Source organism: Primulina huaijiensis, chromosome 16, assembly GCF_012295235.1.
Source record: "Primulina huaijiensis isolate GDHJ02 chromosome 16, ASM1229523v2, whole genome shotgun sequence".
Taxonomy (NCBI): Eukaryota; Viridiplantae; Streptophyta; class Magnoliopsida; order Lamiales; family Gesneriaceae; genus Primulina; species Primulina huaijiensis.
Genome location: NC_133321.1, coordinates 18,196,575 through 18,209,272, shown reverse-complemented (window position 1 = coordinate 18,209,272; position 12,698 = coordinate 18,196,575). Strand labels below are relative to the sequence as shown.

Genomic DNA, 12,698 nt, shown 5'->3' with positions numbered 1-12,698 from the left:
TTTTGTCGATACAACATATGTTTTGGGTATTTTTTTTTTATAATTTTGATAATATGTTTTGATTAGTAATACGGATTGAATAAAATATATAAAATTATAATGGTCAGAAAAATAAGTGTAATCTAGTTTGACATGCCATGTAAAGTAGTGGAGCAATGCATGGGACATATCGTCTATTTCCCACCCCACGCATTACATGGTGTCGTCGATCATTAATTCAGGACAAGCAAGCTGGGCCACTTGCCATATTTCTATACTTAGGTTGTTGTCGCCTTCGCATAACGTGTCATAAATTCAGGATTATTATTAGGAGGACTCATCATGACAAATTGTTGTTGTCAACAGTATAACCAAAATTGTGATTTCTAGTACGATATTACTTTTGGGTTTCTCTTTTTTAGTAGAGAAAAAGTCGAGACACGACTGAATGATGATGAAGCACGTATGTTTGCGTGTCATTCAATTAGAAAAAGAATTGCTCTAACTTCATCAACTTTAACAATAACGATGTGACGCACCATGTTGCCGCCCAACGCCGGTGGTCATATGTGACGATTTTCCAAATCGAGGACCATATTTTTCAAAATTTGAAATTAAATTATGCGAATTTGACGGGTGAAAATGTGGCAAAAACATAAAGTAAAATGATTAAATTACATATTTGATATATTTTTAATTCGCATAATTATTTTTGGAAGTTTCTCCTATACTTTGTTAAACAGTAAGAATGTTTTTTTTTGTGTTTTTTCCAAAGTTGTAGCTGAATAATCAACGGCAAAGCTTAGCTCCTTGGCTTCGTGGTTAGAAAAATCGAAAGGAATGGACTCTTCTTCTTCTTCTTCTTCTTCTTCTTCTTCTTCATCTGGTGTTGGATCCTCTGCCGCTTATTCAGCTGACCAGTCTCGCTTGTTGTATGGGGTATTTAAAATCTCGGTTTTGATTTAGTTCGAAAGAAATAACGTCAGAGTTTGTTTACACAAAAATCGCGAAAGCACATGCATATGGTTGTTTCTAACGACGGATATCTAATGCAGACAAGTGGTATCACTTTGGACTTGCTCGAAGCTATGCGCTATTTGTTTTCTTGCTGGAGTTTTTGCTGGTTACACGTTGAAAAGATGGGTTAGGCTATGGGCATCTAAACTGCTACGGAGATTGAAAGATGACTGACATGTCAGAGTTAGTTTACACAAATTTCTCAATGGGAAGTACTTGAAATGTGGGGGGCAAATTTTTCGTGGATCTTCTTGAATTTTTCGTCTGGAAAAGTTTTGCACCATAGACAATTTGCCTGGAAATATAATTCTTCTACCCATGTTGCTGGTTTGAAGTTAATACAAACACATCAATATTTTAATGCATTTTTCCTCAGATAATCACTTGATAATGCAATTTTCCTTGAGGTAATCTATGAAATAATCTACTATGAAGAAAATAATATAATCTAAGTATGTTCTTTCTACGTCCAACCTCCACAATCATTTCCCCTCTGTTTGAATCCCTACTATATTATTGGGCTAACCTAAATATATGCTATATGTTCAGACATTTTGCCGAGGTAAATTTTATATTTTTCACTACAACAATAAATGGCTATTGTGATACTTTTTTGTTGACATTTTTAATTAAATGTTGTTACAAATACTTACTAATGACACTTGTAAAAAATTAATAATGTGTAAAATTAAAAAAACATATTAGATTAGTTATCCTGATATTTTTAATTGATGTCATTTTTTATATTGAGGGATTCCCACATCGTAAAAAATCATTAAAAAACTAAAATTTGTCACTATAAATAAATGTGAGAATATTTAGGTTGGATAAATATTGGAAGAGGGAAAATAATTGTTTCCCTCCATATAAAAAATGTCATGATAACTAATATAATATATTTTTTTATTCTCACATTTATTTTATCTATTTTTCCCTCCTCCAATATTTATCCAACCCAAATATTCTCACATTTGTTACTGTCACTATAAATAACATACACTACACTTTTAGTTGTCATTATAAATGATTTTAATTGACATATAAATTTGTTATTATTACTATAATAACAAGGCATATATAACTGTATTTAAAACATGAGTTTCCTGACATTTAAAATTGTCATTATATGAATAATTAGTAACACGTATGAAATTATCATTAACATCTTATAATGACATTAAAAAATGTCAGGAAGTTTAAGATGACATTGGAATAGGGGACATTTGTTGGAGGTGTCACTAAAACTTAAATGTCACTAAATATTGAATATGATGACATTTATGAATGTCACCATAAGCATTTATTTTTATAGTGTTTACTCTTATACATAATAATTACAATTTGCGCAAGTGGTTAGTATCCGGTCTTCCCACTTTAAGGGTGTGTTTGGTTGATGTGATTAAATAAGGATAGATGAATAATCACATAGTTATCTAATGTTTGGTTAAAATTTTAAGATATATTAATAATCATTTTGATCCGGTTTAAGACCTAATTTTCTGATTAATTATTTGATTATTAATCTAACAAATTAAGTAGGATAAGTTATCAACACACCACAAATTACATTTTTATTTTCTTATCTCTTATGAAAATAAATATTTATTAAATTTTAATTTATTGTGTTTAATGATTACCGTAATATTTTCAAATATATTTCTAATAAATATATTTAAATTAATTTTAATAAATATAAATTATAATTATAAATATTTAATTATCTATCCAATTATTTTAAGAATATATACTTAATTAGCATTTGTGGTATTTTGATCATTACGATAAAATTTACAAAATTAATCCATCATTTTAAAATCATATCAAACACCATGTTATTTATCCCACCATACTATTAATCCATATATCTCATTTTTTAATAACTCTAATTATTAATCATTTACTTATCCTATCACACGTACCAAACGGAGCCGAAAAGTATTCCTTGTGAAACTCAAACCTCGTGGATGTCTTGCGAGTTACTTCGTGCGATAGTTTCTTCAGCTCCTTTGCCAAGATAGGCATGCCACAGTAGAAAACACCTGAAAATTTATGGAGTTTTCCTTGTTAACCAGTCTCTCAAATTTTAATTTCAGTTCCGGATTTCTAGACGTGGAAGGAGGTGCATCACTATTAACTTAGAAGATCGAACTGGATTTTAATTTTCTAGAATCGACACATTTGTGCATAATAGAAATCGTAAGAAAACATTCATTTGCAGATTTCATCTTAATGTAGACTTAATTTGATTTTCTTCAACCCGTATCCTTCTGTCCACGAGCTCTTGGTGAGTAAATACAATTTTTGGTATTTTACTTGTAAACACTATTTGATATTATGTTTGAAACTATATCACTTGAGTATTTTCTTTAATTTGCTGATTGTTGAATCGTACGGCAACGTCAAGTAACAATTTTTTAAGGACGAAATGAGATATATTTGTATGATAAGTTTTTTGAAGGGGATAAGAATTGCCTTTTGATCCATCTCTGCTACTTCATTCATGACTCCCTTGAACCACTCAAAGGAACCCAGGTTCCCTGGTAACCCAGTAGAAATGGGCACTTCTTGTATGCTGTGATTTCTTTTTTCCACTGGGTTTACATGAAGAGGCAATACTATTTGAGCTATCATCTGATCTACTAGTTTCTGTATTCGAGTCACAAGCCGGAAACAACAAACAAAACGACTGAGTCTGCTAAAGTTACCTTTACTGAAAAGAAGTAAAAAAGAAAAAAGGAAAGAGGTACTGCTACAGATACCGAACAATACCACTTGGTCGTCTAGTCTTGTACTGTCCAATAAATCTTTGAGAATGCTTATGAAAGGAGTAGCTCCAATTCCAAGCCCGACAAGTAGTAATACATCATAGTTCTGGTAGTCTTGTGCTGGAGCTCCGTAGGGTCCATCTACCAGCAATTTAGGTAAGCTGCACCAAGGAAGTGTGTTTGCTCAGGTTTCCTAGAGAGTCATCTCTAAATGACTGTATGGTCGTAAAGTTTATCTAAATTAGTTACCCATTTTGGTGAACGTTTCCCTGTGCCCCAAATTTAGCTCTACCAATCACAGTAGCTGAACTATTATCCTCGGTGATTACTCGTTTCAGTTCTTGTGTCCAATCTCCTACAGTACGAATATGGACGCTCAGTTAGTTGTCACGCGGTGCTGAAGTAAGTGAAAATGGGTGCCTGAAGGAATATCAAATAAAAACTAATTTTGCAATTGCGCTTGTGTCAGCATAGACATATCCGTATATGGATCAGAACATGTGTGTGAGATTTGTACATATGGTGGTTGTACATTTGTACTCACCATTCAAAGGGAGAGATTGTGGGACATTGTAGAAAAATATATTGTCCACTTATGTATTTGAATCCATTTGGCTTTGCCATGATCAAGCTGAAGACACCTCCTGGAAGTACAGAAACCTATAAAATCCAGAAGCACCTGGGTAAACAAACCTTCTGCTCTGGGATTTGTTAAATCTTTTTGTTTATTCAAGTCACTTTAGCTCAGTGAGACTGTAGCAGTAGCTACTTGTTTTGCATTAAAATCGAACAATAATGTCACGAATCTTGAAATATTTGGCACCTTGTAAAGGTCTGCCTTGTGTGAATAGATTATGCATATTACTTCCCAATGTTTGGATTGTTTTAATGAGATATGAAATATATATATATTTTAATTACCTTCAAAATCTTAACAGCATAATGGTTTTTTTTGATCTGATATGTTCATCTCTTTTCGATTTATGTCTTCTATATTGTCAAATTTTAATTTTAGTATGTTATTTTTGTTTTATTAATGTTGGAGTTTATTCTTTTTCAGATGTCGCGTTGATGTGCGTCAGTGCGATGCTGATGTACGTGTACTACATTAACACTTTGAATGGATAAAAAAATAAAATCGCTTATAATAAAAAAAATCTTAAATGTGTATAAGAATTTGTGATTTTTTTATATAATCGATGGAAAATATTTTGTCTAAATAAACAACCCACACAAACGAGACTTTAATCCAAGATCTCTTTGTATTCGCAAAATGTTTTAGCCACTTTGCAGGTACAATCGCATGATATTCGAATATAATAAAAAATAAACAAGTTGAAATTATGATTACACATTAAAAATGGAATTTTTTTAAAAATATAATATAATTTAATCAATAAAAAATTATAATATAATTTAAAGGAAGTTTTTTTATTAAAGGGAAATTCTACTGAAAAGAATAGAGGAAGAAAAACAGAAATGGTGTAAAAATTGGAGATGCGGGGGATCGAACCCCGTGCCTCTCGCATGCAAAGCGAGCGCTCTACCATTTGAGCTACATCCCCTTTTGAGCAAGTTCTAGTCGGTTGGTTATTAATATAATAACTATATTTTTGTTATATAATTGATCGGGCCTAATTTCTTACAATCGCCAGATAATGGTTGGGCTTGGGAGTTTGGACAAGCCCAATTTTATTACATGTTCCAAATGCCCAATACTTTAACAACAATGTCAGAAATGTTTATATATATATATATATATATATATATATATGTATATGTATGTATGTATATATTTTCGATTAATATGATTTGCTTGTGAATATTGCAAAATGAGTGGTTAAGAAAAGAGAGGTAAATAAATATGTCGAGACTATTGTGTATATTAATTGGATTTTAGTGGAATCAGCATATGGAGAGGACGCACGTCATCTCAATGACTATTTGAAGAAGACGTGTCCAGTCATCGATTTCTCAAACCTTACGCTAAACTCCAATTCGCAACCATCAATTCAAACCGAATAACCGATGCCACTTCCGCCACCTTCCAAATCTCCACCGCCATTTTTTCGTTCATAAATCCTCCACAAATTCCACCTCCGCCGCTGCCTCATGCGTACGAAATGAGCCTCGCTTTCCCACACAAGGAATGCCTGCTTACATCCTTCGCAATCCACAAGAGGGCCTCCCCCCCTTCCCGCCATCACTGGAAACGCCGTCGTTTGAGACCCTTTACTGTCTGTAGCCACTTCAATCCTTCATCTTTGATTTCCGATAATTTATTTCATGGCCTACTATCTCAACTTCCTTCGCTAAGCTACCTTGATTACATTGCCCCGACTCTCGGGTTCACCTCTGGCCTCGCTTTATATTTTTCTTCTAAATCCCATAAAATGATTCCGATCCCTGAAGAAAGCAGCGGTTTTGATTCTCCTGTCGGGGGTTGGATTTTGTTTTCGAGCCCTACTCCGTTTAATCGCTTCGTGACGTTGCGTTGCCCGTCAATTTGTTTCCCTGGAGGTGAATTGCTGGAGAATGTGAATGAGAAGCTCGTTAAAGAGGGTACGCATTTTGTGAATTCGAACTGTGGGAGGATAGTTCACAGTGAGGAGGATGACATCCTGGAAAAGTTGGCGTATCAGAGGCTCTGTGTTGGCACGGAGGATGGTGGAGTTTTGTCCTTGGATTGGCCGGCTAATTTGGAGTTAGAGGAGGAGCGAGGATGGGATACTACAGTTTTTATTGTTCCAGGAACTGCGGAAGGGAGTTATGAGGGGAAAATCAAGCGATTTGTTTGTGAGTGTTTGAGGAGAGGGGTGTTTCCAGTTGTCATGAATCCAAGAGGATGTGCGGGCTCACCATTGACCACTCCGCGGTTGGTTTTATCTATAATTAATCTTGTTCATGTTTTCGTTCACTCGCGACTGTTGTTTATTCATTACATGGATCAATCCAAGGGCATAGTTTGGCATCTAAAAGGACCTTTTAACTAGAGCTTACATTAGGTTGAAATCATGAAATTTTTTGAGGACATAGTTTAATGTTTTGCAATGTGGCAGCTAATTGGCTTGATTATTTTATTTGGGTACTTTTACTACTACTGCTGCTTGGAAAGTGTAAGCAGCAAAATACTAGTTTTAGAGTTATTTAGTCAGTAAATTTCTCAGCTTATGCTACGATAAATCGTTCATGATATCATTCATGCTTAGGTTTCTACATACTACTGTATGTGGAGAAGAACGTGGATAGTGATAAGAAATTTGCGATTGGACAATATTTTAAGAATTGTCTATGAATATCTGGTTAGCCTTTGCAATTTGAAGATTGATCCACGCTCGTGGTTAAGTAGAAGCATAATTTATTATGGCTATAGGTGTAGTATGTTGAAGTGTGGGAGAAATTTGAGGAGAAAGATATCCTTTCTTTGCTTGGGGTTAAGTGTATCAGAATATAGAGGAAAGATCCCAGTGTCTTTTTTTTTTAACGTGAGAAAACAGAATGTTTTTGTTTGTGAATTCTTCATGTTTACTGACCTTTCGTGCTTGTTTTGAGTTACAACCTAATTTGAGGTTACCGAGTAGTACAATGCTGTGTCAAGTTCTTCTCAACAAGTTGGTTATCACATGAAATAACGGCTGTTTGATTTTTGAAAATAGACTTATTTCTCTTCAACCAATCTCTGTGGCACTGTTAGATTATATCAAGTTCGTGGCACTGCCAGATTGTATCAAGTATTTCACGATAGTATATACATTCAGATGCATGCTTATTAAAATTTCTGAATGCAGCCTTTTTGAAATTCTTTCATCATTATTCTTCGAGCATGACTTATTTTTATCATGGCGAGCCCGGTAAGGCCCAGCTGTTTTTTTCTCGTGTGCTTTGACCTTATTTTTGTTGCAGGCTTAGTGATTCAAGCTCCTTGCCTGCTATTGCCTTTTACCTAGTGTAGAAAGGATAATCAGTAGTTCTTTAGTTTGTTAAGTTTGCAATGTTTGTGTGAATTTGTTGAATTTACAAGTTTCTGGAAGAATGTGTATCAAAGGGAAAAAAAGCAATTCTGACGGATTCATTCGGATGAAAGTAAAAAACAAAATAACTCTGTTAATCATTCAGTTTGATGTTCAGGTTTCTAATTGAGAAGATTCTTTCATTCCTGGACCGGCAAAACAAGCTGACAGTAGGACGCTGTAACTACTTCATTTATGTAGGTTATTTACAGCCGCTGACAGCGATGATATCTTCACCGCTGTTCAGTTTATCCACAAGAAAAGACCGTGGACAACATTTATGGGTGTGGGCTTGGGATATGGTGCCAATATGTTGACAAAGTACTTGGCTGAATATGGAGAGAGAACACCTCTAACAGCTGCAACATGCATAGACAATCCATTTGACTTAGAGGTGGCCACTCGGTCAACTATGGAGGATATGAAGCTAACAGGAGGGTTGATCGGAATACTTCAACGTAACAAGGTTTCTTTTCTTCACATACTTGATCTTGTTTTTTCTTTTAAGAAATTTAATTTATACTTGTGTTTTTTGCCTAATTGCTGTTCTTTTAAAGTAGAACTATTACTTATAGAAGGAACCATTATTTTGAAAATCAGCCTATTTTATGGCAGCATTTATGTGGCTGGGGTGCAGTTTTCTGAACTTGCCGATATCCATATCTTCTTTATTATAACTGTTTCTTTGCCTTTCAGGAATTATTTCAAGGTCGAGGAAAAGGATTTGATGTTGAAAAAGCTCTCTTGGCATCATCCACTAGAGATTTTGACAATGCGATATCAGTGGTGTCCCATGGATTTGATAACGTTGAAAATTTCTATGAGAAATCCAGCACACTATATGTGGTGGGCAAAGTGAAGATTCCTGTTCTTTTTATTCAGGTGTTATTTTCATTCTTTGATGCTACGCTTCACCAAGGACCAATGTTTTACCTTTGACCATCATATGAAGCACGGAAAACTCCTTTCTGTACTTCTGAAGTATATAATCGGCATGTTTGCTTTTTCTATGACACTGAGTATACAATACATATCCCAGAAATGAGATCTGATGACCTGGATGATTTGGATATAATTGCTCTTGACACTTGTATTTATGTTCAAGTAAAATTGAATACCACTATTCATTTAAGTTGAATTGTCAGTTATGGTTCAATTTGCTTGTTCATTTTCTTTGTAAATCATGTGATTTCTAAGTGACAATTGTTGCTTTATTAATTCATTCAGAACGATGATGGAACATTTCCAACGTTTTCCATTCCAAGGGGTTTGATTGCAGAAAATCCATACACAAGCTTGCTTCTTTGTTCTCATTCATCATCTGGTAGAGATAGTGGATTAAATTTCTCTTGGTGCCTGAATCTAACGATTGAGGTAACTATACGATTTGTCATCTGAATAAAGTTTAGCCTGTATGATTGATATGCCCTACATCATGGCGAACATTTTTTTAATGCATCCATGCAGTGGCTCAATGCTGTGGAGCTTGGACTTCTAAAAGGCCGTCACCCGCTTCTGAAAGACGTTGATGTCACTGTAAATCCTTCGAAGGGTTTGTCATTCTCCGGTGGTAATACTTCTAGTAAAGCTGATGGTGAGAACAAGCTCCTGAATTTCCCTAATGGATTCTCTGCTAAAAATTCTACATCAAAGATGCTGCACGTATATGATACCGAGGGGAAACTTCATCCAAGATCAGCAAGAGATATAGGAAGGATACCTCCTCAAACCGGACTGCAAGATGAGGATAGTGATGTAGGACATCAACTTAATGCCAGTGACGCAAAAGAAGAAGATGAAGCATCTAAATCTTTCGAGAATGAAAGAGGACAAGCGCTGCAAACTGCACAAGTGATGATGAATATGCTTGACGTGACTATGCCAGATACTCTTTCAGAAGAACAGAAAAAGAAGGTACTGCCCATAACTTGCTTAGACTTCTCACTTGTCAGCTTGTGACTCTATATATGTTTTAGACTTGATTCAAATTCATGTAGAAACAACATATATACAGCTTCACGGAGATATGCCTTTGCAAAGCTTCTCAGCTTGGTCTAATGGACTTAAAAATTTAATTGTTGACTCTTAACACGTGGAGAGATATGTCTGAGCAAATTCATAGCTAAGAAACACTGATGATCTAATCAGAAACAGTAACGATTTGCAGGTCCTTGATGCTGTGGGTCAAGGGGAGATGCTGATGAAAGCGTTGGAAGATGCGGTACCTGAAGATGTACGAGAAAAGCTTACTAGCTCTGTTTCTGAAATTGTGCAGAGTCAAAGGTCTAATCTAAAATTTAATGAAATCTTGGGATTGGGGCACATTCCTGATGTGGCATCAGGACTGAACTCAAAATTGCAAGAAAAAATTGGACTATCAAGAGGAAGTGGTGATGAGAAGGTTCGCTTTTCTGATCAAAATAAAAGGAGCAATGAAGCTGGAGATGGTTCTCGTGTAGATATGGAGTTAGCAAATGAGCCGTCAGAAGAACTTGAAAAAGCTAATGATTCAGGTTTGAGTCAATCGGACAACAATCTTGCCAACAACCTGAAGAAAATGGAAAAAGAAAAAGTTGAAGGACAATCAAACCTGAAAGAAAAGGATAACGAGGATGGCTCTGATGTATCAAATGATCAAAGCAAGGTCAAAGAAGCTGATCACGTTGATGGAAATTCTGATGCTCCATCCTCCTCTACTGAGACTCAACCCGCAGAAAATAAAGCAGAAAACAATCAGGAGAATAAAGAGAAAGAGCCACCATCTGTTTCAACTCAAACTGATGCTGCGCCCCCCAGCTTCAATATGTCCTCTGCGTTAGATGCCTTAACGGGGTTCGATGATTCCACTCAAGTTGCTGTTAACGGTGTATTCCAGGCAATTGAGGGCGTGCTTGCTCAGCTACAGGCGAAAAGAGAAGATCAGAATCAAGTGAAGGATGAAAGCAATAAACTAGATGTCAATAGAAGGGACGCCGAAAAAAATTTGACGGAAGACACTCGCAATCTGAAGGATCATGACCATAATCCAGAAAGTGTGGATAATATGTGGAGAAACCCAGGTATAATTTCTGTGAATTCAGATGTTTTGTTTAATCCAGGAAGATGTAAACCACATAATGCATTTGATTGACTCCATTATAGTCAGCTGACAAACAAAATAAAGAGCCAGTTTTGTACAACACTGAACTTGCAAATATTTGATTTGAATAATGTTTCAGGGGTTTCAGGTTATTTGGCTACTTTTCCATATGGGGACCCACTTTACAAGGAATACCTTAGGGCTTACCTTCTTTCAGAGTTGCGAAAATCCAGGCCTGCAGTTTTGGGTGCAAAGTCGGCTTTGCCTTTCTACTATTTCCCAGAAGATGGTCAGTGGAGACTTCTGGAACAAATAGAAGATGATGGGGCGTCCGGTGAAAAATTTACAACCCGTGAAGGTGATTATAGGGATAGCCCTGATTCTAGAACTAAGTACACTGACAATATTATTGAACCCTCTTATGTCATATTGGATTCTGGAAAGCAGCAGAAAATAAATGAAGAATTTGAGGAAATGGACATGGCATCTGAGCGCACTGACTTTGGCAAGTTGGATGAGTCGATGCTTTCTGTTAAAAATCTTATTGTAGAATGTTTAAATGTAGAAGTTTCTAGGAGGGTCAGTGCTGACATGGAAGAATTGGAGTTCGAAATAGCTAGGGATATAGAACGTGTCGCAAATGCTGTGTCTTTGGCTGCAAGGCACGAAAAGGAAGACACGCGCGAGCAGAATGACCATCCGTCGAATACACTTGGCTCCCTTCACGGGGAGAATATAGTCAGAGCTATTTCATTCGCTATTCAGGATACCCAATATTTAAAAAGAGTGCTACCTGTTGGTGTTATTGTTGGCTCTAGTTTAGCTTCACTTAGAAAAATCTTCAATGTTTCTGCATTGGATAGTGATGGTGAAAAAGATGCCAATTTTCATCAGGTTCAAAAATCAAAAGCCAGTATTATTCCAGTCGACAAAAAAGAGACTGATGTGCGGCTTCCGGTGAAATTTGAAGATGAAAGTAGTCTATGCCCGCCGGTTAGCAAAGATGAGGATAAGATTGCTGTCCAATGTTCAAGCGGCAATAAAGTAATGCTAGGCGCTGTTACGGCTGCTCTAGGGGCATCTGCATTATTTATTGGTCAACAGGTATCAACTAATCATAATGATTCATTAAGAATTTGATATGCATCATGAAACTCTTCTTTGATTCATCTTTGTGTTTTGTGCTTCCTAGTGATCATTGTTAATATCAGTAGTCAATTCCAACATCTTTAATTTTAGCAAAAGTCTGGTTAAACAATGCTATATTGTTTCAACCTTGCACTTTATCTGCAGAAAGTCTTTTGAAGCAGTTCCAGTAATGTTCAGTTAAAAACTTAACCCAAGGCATGTGGTGGGCTGGACTGGAAAGAAATAACATTGTTTAGTCAATGCAGATTGTAAATTGCTTTTGCTCAAACAATTTCTGAAGTGTAAATTTAGGGGTGTCAAAATGCGACACGACCCGTCAACCCGACACGACCCAACACGAAAAAAATCAGGTTCGGGTTGGGGTTTTTCGGGTTCGGGTTGGGTGGATTCGGGTTAGTGCCATGTTAGGCGGGTTTCGGGTTGGGTCGCGGGTTGACCCGCGAACTTTTTTTTTTGAAAATATTACCTATATTTTTATATATTGTATGTTTGAACAAAATTTATTGTATATTTATATAATAAATTTTCATAATTTAATATTTATTTTGCATATTTTTATTTTTTTAACAATTTTTTATTTGATTTAGTACATATACTTTTAATTTTCTACGATTAAACTTTCAAATTTAAATCGGAAATTTTGTTATTATGTGTTAAATTAAAATATTATTATTATTTATTATTTTTTTGAATTTTTTT

General features: G+C 35.5%; 1 protein-coding gene and 1 non-coding gene across 6 annotated transcripts in view; one reads left to right on the top strand and one right to left on the bottom strand.

Annotated features, from left to right (window-relative positions):
* Positions 1–5,253: 5,253 nt before the first annotated feature.
* Positions 5,254–5,326, bottom strand: TRNAA-UGC (transfer RNA alanine (anticodon UGC)). The gene has a single exon. It is a non-coding gene; the product is annotated as a tRNA-Ala (tRNA).
* A 388-nt stretch (positions 5,327–5,714) lies between these two features.
* Positions 5,715–12,698, top strand: part of LOC140961165 (uncharacterized) — a 10,858-nt gene continuing 3,874 nt past the window's right edge. Inside the window, exons 1-8 of one of the 5 annotated variants that reach the window (XM_073419481.1) lie at positions 5,716–6,636; positions 7,973–8,237; positions 8,468–8,653; positions 8,999–9,145; positions 9,239–9,685; positions 9,939–10,224; positions 10,258–10,830; positions 10,990–11,954. In XM_073419481.1, coding sequence (XP_073275582.1) covers positions 5,885–6,636; positions 7,973–8,237; positions 8,468–8,653; positions 8,999–9,145; positions 9,239–9,685; positions 9,939–10,224; positions 10,258–10,830; positions 10,990–11,954 — 3,621 coding nt within the window. In that variant the 5' untranslated portion in view covers positions 5,716–5,884. Of the gene's footprint in view, positions 6,637–7,877; positions 8,238–8,467; positions 8,654–8,998; positions 9,146–9,238; positions 9,686–9,938; positions 10,831–10,989; positions 11,955–12,698 lie in introns of all 5 variants that reach the window. The other 4 variants (XM_073419480.1, XM_073419479.1, XM_073419482.1 and 1 more) reach the window with 4 other exon arrangements.